The 15232-nt window shown below is 38.8% G+C and overlaps 1 protein-coding gene across 2 annotated transcripts in view; it reads right to left on the bottom strand.

Annotated features, from left to right (window-relative positions):
* Window positions 1-14835, bottom strand: part of LOC130071039 (UNC93-like protein MFSD11) — a 248771-nt gene extending 233936 nt beyond the window's left edge. Inside the window, exons 1-14 of one of the 2 annotated variants that reach the window (XM_056235650.1) lie at window positions 14736-14835; window positions 14134-14315; window positions 8610-8665; window positions 7803-7910; window positions 7635-7714; window positions 7100-7196; window positions 6018-6076; window positions 5693-5837; window positions 5321-5370; window positions 5104-5169; window positions 4898-5023; window positions 4597-4771; window positions 3529-3664; window positions 817-1277 (exon numbers count right to left, since the gene is read on the bottom strand). In XM_056235650.1, coding sequence (XP_056091625.1) covers window positions 1125-1277; window positions 3529-3664; window positions 4597-4771; window positions 4898-5023; window positions 5104-5169; window positions 5321-5370; window positions 5693-5837; window positions 6018-6076; window positions 7100-7196; window positions 7635-7714; window positions 7803-7910; window positions 8610-8665; window positions 14134-14223 — 1341 coding nt within the window. In that variant the 5' untranslated portion in view covers window positions 14224-14315; window positions 14736-14835 and the 3' untranslated portion in view covers window positions 817-1124. Of the gene's footprint in view, window positions 1-816; window positions 1278-3528; window positions 3665-4596; window positions 4772-4897; window positions 5024-5103; window positions 5170-5320; window positions 5371-5692; window positions 5838-6017; window positions 6077-7099; window positions 7197-7634; window positions 7762-7802; window positions 7911-8609; window positions 8666-14133; window positions 14316-14735 lie in introns of those variants that run through there. The other variant, XR_008803950.1, reaches the window with a different exon arrangement.
* Window positions 14836-15232: the final 397 nt, after the last annotated feature.

Here is a 15232-nt window from a genome sequence, read left to right as displayed (position 1 = left end):
TCACAATAAAGAAGAACAGAGTGTATATACAGTGTAAAATCATAAGAGAATAAATTGGATTGACATGTCATTAGCTCATGTCATCAGCAGGACCCTGAGAGAAATGCTTTCTTAACTAAACTGAAATGATACAGCTCCTCTTTCATATCTTAAAAGGTGCGCTCATTATTTTTTCCTCATTATGTTATTGTTTTACACATAATACACATCACCTCATGAGGGTGGCAAAGCTGAAATCGCATGACCAGTTAAACACTAGTTTCATCTAGAAACAGAAACAAAACATTACTGAGTGCGCCTTTAAAGCTGCAGTCCGCATTTTTTCCTCTTTGTCTAGCCTCAATGTAATGTCCTTCCGATATGTATCCTTGTTTTCGCATGGGCCGGTTGCTGTCTCTTTTTTTCTGTAGCCACTCCGAAGTCCGAACAAAGTATTTTGCATTTTACAGCGGGTGAGTCTCTAGTTGTCACTGCTTGTCGTTTGAACCTTTCTGGATCCGCCATCAAATTGATAAGTTTAATTATATCAAGTGCTGTGAGAAAAGGCTATAAATCTCCACCTCCAACATCCTCACACTCATAGCCTACTAGCCGAGACTCCTCCTTTATGTGTACAGATGTGACGTAATGATGCAAAGACATGCTCGAATCCCCCGGCGGAAATCCACCAGTACCACTGGGATTAAAAACATTATTACAAGCTAACTGTTTTGAATCGAGCTACGGCAAGCAGATAGCGTTGAACACTGGCTGGTTATGTATTTTTTCAAATATGTATTTTGGATACTTTTTAACCCAAAAAAAGCTACGGACTGCAGCTTTAATGTAATCTCATTTGAAGTATAATTTTACCATAATACAATTCCATTACAGATTTAGGATATCGCAATGCAATTCCAACAAACAATACTTTATCAAAGCATTTACATAGAGAAATTAAAAGTAATAATATTAATTCCATATGTATTTTAAGGTCTCAAAAAAACTAAACAAAAAAACACAAAAAGGCACCTTCTCATAAATCCCGAGTAGTGCTTATACTAATAATTCAATCTTAATTACAACAAACAAATAGTGCAAGTAGTACAACGCTTACTGAAATGTGTCCTGGTTGAGGCTCCAATCTAATACTCCAGTGTATCAGCTGACATATTCTGCATCCTCTCCACCATGAAAAAACACAGCGTTCCTATGAAGCCCATGATGACCATAACGAGGAGCTGCCACGTCAGCAGTATATAACCACTGTAGAAGAACGCCACAGCTGCAAAAATAGACTGAGAGAGAAACATCGAATTCACCTTACTGAATACATTTTATTCATTAAGAAATATAAGGCATATATCCACCTAAATAGATTTTAAATTAAGTGCAATTCCCCATTTTAATGTCTAAATACTAATCAGATTGTAATGAAGCAGCGGACGAGGAGAGATCCGTTTGCAGGATTTATTAAATAACAGCGTCAGACAGGCAAGGGTCGAATACCAGCGATATAAGCAGAGCAGGCAAAGGGTCGGGGCAGGCGGCGAAACAATCAGAGAACAGAGTCCAGGCAGAGAGTAAGGCAGGCAGGCAGCAGACAACGAGAGGTAAGGTCCAGATAAAGTCGTAACAGGTAAACAAACACAGGGTACAAACGCTTAGAATAGTTCACTGGGAAAGCAATACTTCGCCCCGAGTGAATGTAAAAACCAGGTATTTATGGTGTGAGAGAAACAAGGTGATAAGACACCGGGGAATGAAATGAGTGCTGATGAATCCGGGCAGTGAGTTATGGGAAATGTAGTTTGTGAGGAAGTGATCATAGTCTATTGTGGAGCGCCCTCTGGTGGCTCTCGAGGGCACTCCAGCTGGTGATCGTTACACAGATATTGTTCTGACGTAAACCAGCAGTCCTCAAATGCTCAAAATACCACGTATCATCATCAGACTACCGTACAATCATATCAAGTACCATCTTCCATGCAAGTAGAATGACGGCTAGGTATTAGTCTAATGATTAGATGCACAAAAATACATACAGTAGATGCACAAACATCTGTCTGTGTCAATTTGATTTGATTTTTATTTATGTATTTTTATTTATTTATATAAATTCTCACACACACACAGCTTTGGAGTTGGTAAGATTTTTAAATGTTTTTGAAAGAATGTTCACCAAGGTAAAATACAGTAAAAACAGTAATATTGTTAATTATTACAACAATATTATAAAAACTATTTTCTATGAAGATCCCTTGATCTTCTGTAATTCTTTCCTGTGATATCAAAGATGAATTTTCAGCATCATTACTCCAGTCTTCAGTGTCACGTGATCCTTCAGAAATCATTCTAATATGCTGATTTGATGCTCAAGAAACATTTTGTATTATTATCAATGTTAAAAACACCTGTGATAAAAAAAATTCTGGATTCTTTGACGAATAGAAAGCTAAAAAAAAAAACAGCATTTATTTGAAATATACTTTACTGTCACTTTAGATCAATTTAATGTGTCCTTGCTGAATAAAACAATTAGTTTCTTTAAAAAAAAAAAAAGTCATACTGACCCCAGATTTTTGAACGATAGTGTATTTGCATAGTTTATATTGCCCCATATGGCAGTGGCGTAGGTTTGATTTTGAAATTTGTGGGGACGGGGACATCAATGTATAAATATATTTTAAATTTTGATTGAAATTATTGCTAGGGATATATCAGTGTCACTGGATATTGGTAGGGACACGTCCCTAGCGTCCCTACTAAATTCTACGCCCCTGCCATATGGTACATCACATTACTATGCAAAACTGCAAACTGGCCTGTGTCTTCTGTGATTCAATAGCAGACTTGTTGATATGAATCTTAGGCTCTGTTTACACCTAGTATTAAGATGCGTTTTGGTCGATCAGGTCACATGTAGATGAGGGAGACACATTCCCGTTTAAACCCGGTGTTTTAATCCATCTCTTTTGTCCACTTTCAACCACTTCTGTCCTGATTTCTTTGAGGGAAGGGTCTATGGGCAGTAAATCTATGGGCTTTTTCAGGTCTTTTAATCTAATGGACAAAATAAGCTCGCCCCAATTCACATATGAACCCACCTGGACACAACGGAAAAACATACGGAGAGCATTACCTTTAGTTTCTGCTCTGACAGCCACGACTCTGACAGCCACGAAACCGCGCAGAACGCTGTGAGTGTGTGTTAGAAATCAGGAATGGTGAGAGAACACTGTGCTTGGTAAGCTTTTTGTCTTCCAACTAAACTTGGGTATACAACCGACAAAGTTTAAATCCCGTCTGGCTAGCGCGCTTCCCATAATGTCTGCATTAGGTCAGTCGGCGGAGAGTAGGCGGTCATTTGTGGCTCACATTCGACCACATGAGCGTTTGCAATCCGAATGTGTTTTCGACTACGTCTGGAAGTGGTCGAAAGTGGACAAGCTCAAAACTGTATTTAGCCTCGTCCACTTCTGATCCGATCGACAAAAATTCATCTTAATACTGTGTAAACAGTGTTGAATAAATGCAAAATGTCTTTACCTGTATGAATTTAAATATAGCAAAGGCTGGTGCACTCTGCTCGGCATACGCCCGTCCCAGAATGCTGTAGAGTTGAGTGTTGAAACAGCTGTCCCCGAGACCCAGCAAGAAGCTGCACAGCAGGGCTATGGACAAGCTACAAGAGTGAATAAAGTTCACCATCAACAATGCAACACTGCACTATTTAGGAAACAAAATGTAGCTCAGCAGACAATCTAAAGCAGCTTAAATTGCATTCAAGGTATCCATTTTTATCATTTCATTCATTCTGTGGGAATCCAACCCATGACCTTGGCAACACTGCTTTGTTTTCTAGATTTCACTTATATGCATTCTTCCCCCCAAAAAACAAGTTCAGCGCAAACTTTGCCCAGCAGCCAATTCTTAAGATTTCATTGGTCATGTCAATCACAGTGCTGATTGCCTTCACAGTGCTACACCAAATGCTAACCCCTGACCCAGTAGTTCTCAAACCTTTTTGGTCATGTCCCCCTTTAAACTTACCTCACCTCTGACTACCAAATAATTTCACTAAAAATTAAAAATGTAAAGATTCTTTTTAAAACCCTCTGGTACAGTAAACATAATTTGTTATTTTTTTACTACATCGCAATGGTACGAAACTTAGTAAAGGTTTTCACACTTCCTATCTTAACTTTATGGACATGATTTGAAAAGGTTAAATAGTCCTGAAAAAAATAGTCACACTTGTACTGTTCGTGGTCAAAATTACCATATTGGAAACAAATGGGAAGCGAATTTCATCTAGTGGAAACTTTTGATACTGTGCCCAAACAAAATCTTACTGAAAGTCAATGGTCTGAAGAAGGAAGTTTTAGAGGATTTGGCATCCTGTGCTGCTATAAAAGGCAGAGAGCCAACACTAACACTATTTCCAAAGCTGTTTTCCGTGCCATGCACTGCAGTACGCCCCACACTTTGAGAACCACTGTCCAAACCTTATCTTTCACCTAACCTTAACCAATGAAATTGGCTGCAGGGCAGGATTTGCACAGAACTGGTTTGAGGGAAAAATCACGCCATTTATATTATTACATATTGTTATACCTTGGTGCCAGATATGGCTTATGCTGTGAGCTTGTTTGAAAAACCACAGGTGCATCATCTGGTATGTTGAGGAATATCAGGTAGAAGGCCACAAAGTGCACAACCATCCCTAAGAAGACAACTGAAGTGCGCCTGAAACGGTTATTTTTCAATACAAGTCCAAACAATCCTCCCCCTGCAGACAAAAGACAACATCTAATCAAGCTTCAGTCTTATAAAAGTATATTGCGATTGGATGACCATAATACCAAAATGCAATGGTAATCAAAGTAGATGTCTCTTCATACTGAAAGTGACTTACCAATTATTTCTCCGATTCCCACCACAATGCCTGAAATGCCGATTAAGCCTTTTGCTGCATCGCCAAAGTGTGTCGTAGCTCCAATGCAGGTTCCATAAACTCCACTGTAAAATGACAGCTCCAAGCCTTCAATGAGACAACAGGAATCAAAACATTTTCCTCATTCTCAAATTCTCAAATTAACAGATGTTTCCTTTAGTCTTTACCACTGTATGCCATGCAGAAACTTAATAACATTATGGTTTTTGTTTTGAACAGTTCCACAATCGTCTCTAAAAGAAAACAGACAAAAGAAAAAAAAATTAATAACTGATGAACCAGTACAACAATAGTCCAATTTGAAAATAATTATTTGAATAATTCTTTAATGAAATAATTTTATAACAAATAGGGAATTAAGGAAATTAAGCCATATGAACTTACTAAACTCTGTTTTAGCTTCCGTCACAGCAGATGTTGCTCTTTGTGTATATCTAAAATAACATTACACAACAAAATATATAAGCTTCCAATGAAAAATCAAAACAATCAGTATCACCATTTTTGTGTTTTATAGTTTTTTGTCTATTGTTTGTGTAATGATGGAGACACATCATTTCCAGTTATTACTGCAAATGAATTTTTTTTTTGTTCAAATGAGGAATATCATAATATGTACCTTATTATTGTGGTGGGTACATTAAAAATATCAGCAGGGCAAGTATTAATCTTATTATCTGGCTAGAATTCGTATTGTTGGATCTGTGAAAGAGATCATTCATAATTACGGTTGACTTAATGAAAGAGTGAACTTACATTAATCTTGCCGATAACAGAGACTGACCCTCCTCTTCAGACAGAGCCTCTTCCAGCTGACAAACCTTCCTCAAGGCAAGAAAACTTAGTGTCCCGAGAACTGAGATAACCAGCAGAGCCGTAAACATGATCTTTCTGTCTTTATCTGCAATAAAGTGATAGAAACAAAAACAAAAATGGACAAACGTGGAAAAAAAAAAATCTAATTTTGAAATATTGTCATTTGAGAGTAAGTAAATAGACAGGATATATTGTGTTTAGTAGTGATTAAATGAGTGCTGATTAGCATAAACAAAAGAATAAACACAATCAAATATGATGTTACCTGAAATTTCAGTTTTTCCTTTCCAATCAAAATAAACGTATAGATTGCCAAACAACATACTGGAAAGAAAACACACATTTTTATATAGGTAATCCAATTTCATATTCGTAATACAATTGGTATTACTGATCAGGTTAGTATGTTTGCATAACTATTCCAATATGGCTTTCTTTTTTTCAGTTAACAAAAAAGGCAGTGGGGTGCGCACACCTCCGAGGGGCAGGGGCAAAATTGGGAATCCTAAAAGATTCCTCTGATCCTAGACCAGTCTTTGATCGCGAGTTTAACATGTCCGATTAATGACCATTAGGATCAAATTTGACCTCAAATGAAATTCTGGCAGTATCAGAAGATTTGATGCACACAGTCCTGTAGTGTGACTTCTCCTACGATAACCGTCATATCAAAAACCACCGACGGGTTTTCTTGCGTGCGTCTGTTTTTACCGCGTCTTGACTGCCGTACAGTCTGACATTAAAGACGACTGAGATCCATCAGTATGACATGGCTTTCAGCAGGGATCAAGTGTATACAATCTGACAAGCAACAGTCGTAAAGGACTATTATAAATTGTGCAGTGTGCACCCGGCTTAAGTTGTGGGAACAAATTGTTCATTTGTGGCCCCGATATACATATTTTATGTGTTCGCATGTTATGTGTTCCATGGTTCCGTAATTTGGAATGCCAGAGGAACACATTATCTGAAACATATAATTTGCCAAGCCACATTATTTTTAATTTGTTGCGCCTGTGTTGTTAGTAGATTACCCACACCTGATTATCATCATCAACTCTCCTAATTTGCGCTGCTCCTGGAGATTGCATTGGTCATAATGGAAATGAGCTGCGTCTGTGTTCTTTAATTTGTAGAACTTTACATTCCCATCAACGCTTTAATGTGATTGCGGTTTCACGATAATTTGCCCCCGTTTAATGAATTTGGCCTTTAATATTCCATATTAGTTTACTGTTGATAATCACAGCTGATTGAGGGTAATATGTTAGTGTGAAGAATAATTTTTGGACAACCGTGAATCAGGCTGAGCTCTCTGTAAACGTCTACTGCTATATTTTCTGGTACCTGCACTGCAGTAAAGCCCAAAACAATCCTGTGTTCCTGTTGATGGTGGAAGCATCCGAGTTCTCAACTAGAAAGTGCCCTTGGGCTGTCCAAAGCACTGTGGATAGAAAAAGGGTAGGTTGCATTATATTATATTAGATTATATTTAAATAAATTGAGAGCTAATATGAGTCATTTTGCACTACTTAATTATAAATATCCTCTTAACAAATGAATGATTAAAACCTTTAACTATCATTTAAACCATCACCTTTGATTCATTTTGACAGAGAATGATTGATTGACCAGTGTTACAAAAAAAAATGCAAGTATACTTTCTTTTATGACAGAAATGGCCTCTACCTTTGCTTGGGCATTAAACAAATGTAGAATCTCATCTGCTGTAGAAGTATGTACTGTACATAAAAGACTAACCAGACAGGCTGAGAAAACGAATGCTAGATTGACGCATTTTTGCCAAAACCATTTATTTCTTTAGAAACATATATATGAAATACACAATGTATATGATTGTGTGTTTCAAATATCTACTTACTGGCTGCTCCAATGCCAATTACCACTGATGTAAAATAAAGGGACCATGTGGATGGAATGATGAATACAGCTATATAACCACTGAAAAACACACAGAAGTAAACCATACAGACAACTGTTGCACAATGACTTCATAATGTACAGTCACAAAAACATCTGTGATACTTGCCTATAAAGAATTCCACTGAAGAACATTGCAAACTGTGGTCCAATTATTGCAACGATAGTGGGAGCTAACACATTACAGAAGGAAAAAACTCCATATATTATTCCAAGGCTGTGGAAAGAAAAAAGGGGAAGATTTTATATATCAGAGTTTATTTGCTCTTAAATTAAGTTCTTAATGTTTTTGTGCAGCCAGAACCTTCTGTTTCTGACATTGGAAAATGTGACATTTTAGCCTCTACTCTTATAATAGATCATAACTAAACTTAAAGTGCTGCATATGATCTCTCATGCATTTTGCAAACTCCAGCTGTGTTCAACTCACTAGAATTGAAAATATTTATGTCATGCCGCAACCTACAGTGACTTTTTCAACCACTTTGAATTTATCCAGTGTAGAATTCAGTGATTTTGTGCTTCAGAAATTCTTCTCTTAATTTCTGTTTATTACCTGTTCATTTCTGTTTATTATTCTGTTTATACACTGCAAAGTTTCTGGATTGACAACCGTATTTAAATGCACATTTGAATCAGAAACGGCGATGATTGACAGTGATAACCAATAGATGAGACAAAAAGGGACACAAATTGTTTAAGTAGTACTTAATTCAACAGTTTATGCGAAATTGATACCGAGAACTATGAAATTTTACTGGTATTGATACAGATTACTGAAATTTTAGCACAGTGACAACCGTTAAATTAGACTGAAACAAAGATGCTTTACAGTGAATTGTATTATACTGTATTTAGGCTATATGTCCATCATAAATAAAAAAAAAAGGTAAAGGACTGGGGGAATAAATCTTACCTGTGATACCCACTTCCAGTGAAGTTAGTGCTATTTAGGCTTTTCACCACTGTTTGCTAAAAGGAAATAAATAAACAAATAAATGTCTTGCTGTTCACCTAAATAGTCTAAATAGTATACAAATGAATTTTTAAACATTGTATTTTTTTTATATTTAATGTAGTCTGTCTGTCAATCAATATGAAGTCTGTCATGTTTTGAGTTTATTTGTTGATGTTTAGAGTTTGTTTTTTATCTGTTTCTCTGTTCTGTTCATGTTTGAATGTCCTTGTTAACCTTCTAGTCTTTTAATTGGTTCAAAATGAATTGGCTCCTCTGTTCTTTCCATTGGTTTCCATGGTTATTGATTGAGTTAGTTCAGTTCAGGTGTGTATAGTTGATTTACCCTCTCTTATTTGTGGTGTATTTAAGCCCAGTATTGAGTCATGTTCAGTTGTCTGTCTTCGTCTGTGTACCGTTGCCTTTTCCTGGTTGTTCAGTTCTTGTTTTTGAATTCCTAAGGCCGGGCATAGACTGTGCGATTTTGAGCTGAATTCTGACTCGTGCGACTCTTTTTCGGATCGGGCCGATTATCAGCTTTGTCGTGCAGTGTTCGTGCAGTGTACAGGGAGAAACCTCCAGTTCGTGTTGCAAAATGGATTAACCATATATTACCCACGTCTTCCAAGCACCCTGCGCTATCTCTAGGCCTACACCATGCCTCTTTTATTAATTTCTTAAACAATGTTTATGAAATAAAGCTGTTTTTCATTTTAATTGATGACTAATTATTGCAGTGTTCGGACATATTATAGACTGTTAATAATTTGTATTATATGCCTATAATTCATTGTAATCGACCTAAATGTTTTAGACAATTTTCAATGAGGAGTAAGCTTCTATGTAATATTTTATTATTCTCACAGCGCGTTGGTTATGCGGTGATGCATATGAAATTTTTGTGTGGCAAATTAATTATAATAGCCTATCAATTTAATAATAAAAGTAGCCTAGGCCTTCCCTAATAATAATACTAATAATAATTTAATACATAAATTTGAAATGCTAAATCATCTTGATATTGATAGCTGATGCTTGTTTTGACAATATATCTGGATACATGATATCGTCTATAGGTGCAACCCGGCACGGGGGCTTATCGCGCATATTTCACACGTATGGTCAAGCCACAGCTCGACATTCGGACCGTATAGTGTGAGCACATAAATCCTGAGCTTTGGCTTTCCATCGCATGCGATCTACTCATTCAGTGTGAGTAGGTACCGTGCTGAAATCACACAGACATCGCACAGTGTATGCCCGCTTTAAGATTCCTGAGTATTTCTGTTCTCTTTCAAACAATCGCTCGCTATCTCACTATGGGAATACCTCTGGGCGTGACAGATCCTGGAAGTATCCATCACACCACGTCTATCAGTTGACAGACCAATCACGACAGTGATGCGGGAGTCCCACCTCCCTAATATATACCACTGCCGGTGGTCCCTACTTCATTCTCGATCTCTTCCCCGTGAAGATCAAATTGGAAGCTATCCTTCAGCAGGACCTGTATTCAAAATAGTTGTTTAACTGTTCTGAGACGAGCCGTCAAGGTACGTCACCGAACGCAGCTGTTTTGTTAGCGGGTCTTTTTTTCTTCTTCACTGTAACAGTGATTTTATTTGATTCTGGTATACTAAGAGAATTAATGTGTTACGACAAATTCTCTTATATATTCCTTTTTTCTGAGTTGCACGTTGTGGTGAGCTTGGATAGACTACTATTATTTACTATGGCAACTACTAGTTCTGCAAGCGGCGGACCGAAAGCAGAAACTTCACGTCCGTGTGCAATGATATCAGGCAAGGATCCTCATTCTGTGTGCATCGCATGGACCCTGGGGGTGAGACACGCTCAGGCAGCCCTCGCGAACCCCAAGGGCTGTCCTCACTGTTCTCTCTTCCTGTCAAGGGTGCTAGAGAGAAGAGTGCGGGTCGCGGCCACTAACAAGGGAGATCCCTGCTTTTCTCCGCCGCCCGCAGAGGAGACTAAACAGCCCCCTGCGTCATACAGCTGGGGCGAATTTATGGACGTAGTCTCCCCCCAACTACCTCCCCTCTTTGGATCCTTTACGGATGTAAGAGAGGAGGACGACGATGACACAGAGGCCATCGCTCGTCTGTTGGAGGATGAAGGTGAGGAGGATGACGACGACGCAATCCTCCCGCCGAATCCCTCCCGGCCAGGCAGCGCGTTAAGCGAAGGTTCACCCTCCTCAGCTCAGGCGGAGCTTATGGAAGAGATGGGGAGGCAAATGGATGCTGGGACACCAAACCCAGCCCTCTGGGAAGAGATTTGTGTTATTGCAGATCTCAACCTGGGAACTTCCAGAGGTGCGGTCCAGAGCTGTGGCCGCAGCATGGGCCTGGCAGTGGTCGGCGAGCGAGCTCTCTGGCTGGGGCTGTCAGACAGAGGAAAAAAGCAGACTTCATGGATGCTCCAGTTGAGCCCAAAGCCCTTTTCGGGGCATCGGTCACTGCTATGCGACAACGGTGTGATCTAAAGAAGCAGGAGGATTAGGCTTTCCAAACTTGCCTCCCTCGCCATTGATTCCGCCGTGGGATCTGTCTGTGGTCCTCAACACACTATCCCAGCCCCCTTTTGAGCCTATAGAGAGTGTTGAATTAAAGCTCCTTTCGCTAATGGCTGCTTTATTATTGGCTCTTTCGAGTTAGTGAACTTCACGCGTTATCGGTTCATAACTCCTGTATGCGGTTCGCTATGGATTACTCGAGAGTATCTCTCAAAACGAATCCAGCGTTTGTGGCTAAAGTTAGCGAGTCAGCTCTCGCCTGTAAACAGGTGGATTTACTGGCTTTCCATCCGCAGCCTTTTTTCTCATCAGAGGATGTGCGGCTACGTTGCTTGTGCCCTGTTCGTGAGTTGCGTCACTATGTGGACAGAACGAAAGCACTAAGGAAGAGTAATCAGTTATTTGTTTCATGGGCTGATTCTCATAAAGGGAAACCTATTTCGCGTCAGCGCCTGTCCCACTGGGTATAATGGCATGGGTCTCTGTCCTCCGGGAAGGGCTGAGGGCTCATTCTACCAGAGGTTTGGCTACCTCATGGGCACTGTTTAAGGGCGTTTCAGTTCAGGACATATGTGCAGCAGCAAGTTGGGATTCGCCTCACACATTTGTCCGATTTTATAGACTGGATGTCACTGAGCCATCACTGGCTCAATCCGTCCATAGTGTGTAAAAAAAATGTTTTTTTAAATCAAACAACACTCGTTGTGGTTTGTTTATGTTACATACATCACTGAGTTGGTTGACATGCCTGCTTCAGACAACATCTCTGCAATACGGGAGTTGTCTATATCCCATAGTGAGATACCGAGCGAATGTTTGAAAGAGAACTTTAGGTAACCCCGGTTCTCTAATAACATGAGTGAGGTATCTCACCACCACACTTCCCTCCTTGCAGTGCATGGAGAAGAGATATGCAGAGAATGAAGTAGGGACCACCGGCAGTGGTATATATTAGGGAGGTGGGACTCCCGCATCACTGTCGTGATTGGTCTGTCAACTGACAGACGTGGTGTAATTGGTGCTTCCAGGATATGTTACGCCCAGAGGCGTTCCCATACCTCACTCATGTTATCAGAGAACCGGGGTTACGAAAGTAACCTAAAGTTAGTTTGAGTTAGTTATTAAAGCTCCAGTCCGTAACTTTTTTAAGTTAAAAATCATCCAAAATAATTATATAAAAAAAAAACTATTCTGCCAGTGGCCAAAACTATCTGCTTGCCATAGCTAGATTCAAAACGGTTAGCTTGTAATAATGATTTTAATTCCAGTGGTACTGGTGGGTTTCCGCGGGAAATTCGAGCATGTCTTTGCGTCATGACGTCACACCCGTACACATAAAGAAGGAGTTTCGGCTAGCCGGCTATACTGCGCATGACAAGATGTTTAACGTTAGATGTATAGGCTTTTCTCGCAGCACTTTACATAATTAAACTTATGGCATCCAGAAAGATCCAAACAACAATCATCAGTGTCAACTGGAGATTCAGCAGTTATAAAACCCAAAAGACTTCGTACTTCGGATTTAAGGTGGCTAGAGAAAGAGAAAGAAACCGTCTCATGCGAACACAAGGATTTAAACATCGGCGGGGCTTTTGAAAAGTGAGTGAACTCCGTGTTTTGAAGGGGTTCAAAACGGAAGAAGAGACAGCTTTTTTCTGCTGAACAAGTAAGACATTTCAATAGTTCAATCGTGTAACAGTACGTTTTCTTAATTCACACAGTTATGGAGTTTCCTTTGTTGTGCCTTTCTCGTTTTGCTATTATGGAGAATATGAATTCTGAACTACGCAGGTAACCATAAAACACATTAAATTTAACATTAGTCACGCAATGCTGATGTTGTTAACATGAACAATTTGAGAACAAAGTAGGCTATAATTTGCACGGTTGCTGTAAATCGCGTTGATTAAATCTAACGAAGCTTATCATGTCGAATGCTTTTTCCCCCTTAGTTGGTCAGAACAAAAATGGATTTTACTTACTTGTTCAGAAGACATTTTCTTATGAAAATTCTTATGTTGGTCAAACTTTCAAAAAGTAAATCTGTGATTCTGTATGACAGTATCCACACAGCGCGGTGACTGACAGCAGCACTCGCCTCAAAGCACTGTGTTCATCCGCGCTGTTTCATGCCGATTTACAACCCACGTAAAGATAATAATTCCGCGAATCACTGCAGTTACAGATTTCGAACAGAGAGATGGCGACAAAGAGGAAAAGATACGGACTGCAGCTTTAATAAAGACTGCTGCACTAAGATCCAGTTCCATCTCTGCTGCGACCAGGACAGCGACAAAGTAATAAAAACAGCATGTATTAAAATAATAAAACTTTAAAATAGTTGTAGGCTACATGAAGCATCATTGTGAATATTTTAAAGATGGTTAATTTTGCATTAGAACGTTCAACACATTTGGAATATTTGTTGAATCTCAAATATGTAAGGCATCCTTTTTCATGTTACATAGTTTGTGGGTTTTTCTGTGTGGAGTGACTGTGGTTAACATAAGTCCACCTTGACATTCGAATTTGTTCCTCCCATTAGTCATGCAGGATAATTCATTGACTGATGGGGGGAAATCAAAAACACGAGATGCGACTGACCCGGATTTACTTCAACAATGGACTGATAGTTTTCAGTTTTATTGAATGTCGTTTTTTTTTTCACAATATAAAATACTGAAATAAAGCTGAAAAATTGCCTTACAAAAATTCTTTACTTTACTGCAGTACAACTGTGTGAATAAAATGATAGAAAGATTGTCTGAAGCACGTTTAGTCGTAAAATAACTATGTGCCATATTTTAGTAGACACTATTGCTAAACTACATTTTACTGCAAAAATTTCCGTACAGCAAAAGTTTAAACCAGTTTTAACACAGCATGTCTTTGTAGAATCATACATCTTAAACTATAGTTAATATCATGCAGTATGAATGCAAGATAACTTACTTCGATGTTACCACAAGTGGTGAAGGCTGTAAAAATGAACAAAAATCCTATTCCCAAAACAACAACATTATATGTCCTAATGTCCGCCATCCTCGCCTCATTTAAATCCTCGTGTAAGATGCCAGAGTTTCAGTCACTGATTCTTGGTCCATGTGAATAAAAACAACATCCAGGAAAACAAACTGTTAGGGGGGAAAACAGAAGTTGTGTACTTGGTAATCTAACAGTTACTGCATGTTGTATTATTGCATTATAAGTTAAACGGTTGCGAATACAAGTCCGTGGTCACAGGAGTGCACGCGTCTCGTGACCCTCCTCAAGAATGAGATGAAAGTTGCTGGAATGCAAAATCCATGTGATAGTTTCCGTGGCAACTACTTCACAATGATTGCTATAATACATAACCTACATATGTGGGGGAATACCGAACTGTTGCTTCAGGATGACCTAGTACATTGTCGTTGAATCGTTGAGCTAAACTTGATAACGTTACATTTTCAGTTTAATGTATCATTTAAGGGCGACCAGTTATTCTAGGTTAGCTACAGCATTGTGCTAGTTACACAGTCTGTTAAAAACACTGTGTCATTGCAATAACTTACCCGAATTCACAGACTGTAAACTTTACTGTAAACGTAGTTGCTGCTGCTGCATACGTCACACGCGATCTTTAAAACCAGCAGCGATTGAGAATAGAATAGAATCTTGTGAATGGAATGTTCAACAATAATGAAATTATTAGTTCCGTTGACTTGTTTACATATTTCTTTCAACGGTTGTAGATTGTGTAAGCGCTGAGAGATCGCCAACCCCTCAAGGTAAGGTAGGTTAAGTTTACGCGTAGATCATCAGTAGATATAAGCACTATCCACACAGCGCATGTCAATCACGATTATTTGGAAATCATCGAACGTTAACAGGCTACGTCACATCTGGAATAGTCGTTATATTATTTTAAAAAAAAAATCACTTCAGCCTTTACAGACAAAAAGACAATAAAAACAATATTCAAAGAGAGTTAATTACAATACATGAACATCTAAGATTACAGAATAACACCATAGAGGAGTACATTAAGCATCTTATTCGACATCAATCT

This window comes from Rhinichthys klamathensis, unplaced genomic scaffold, assembly GCF_029890125.1.
Source record: "Rhinichthys klamathensis goyatoka isolate OS25496 unplaced genomic scaffold, OSU_Roscu_1.1 h1tg000425l_1, whole genome shotgun sequence".
Taxonomy (NCBI): domain Eukaryota; kingdom Metazoa; phylum Chordata; class Actinopteri; order Cypriniformes; family Leuciscidae; genus Rhinichthys; species Rhinichthys klamathensis.
Note: the sequence above shows the minus strand (reverse complement) of the source record. Positions and strands in the feature narration are given on the sequence as shown.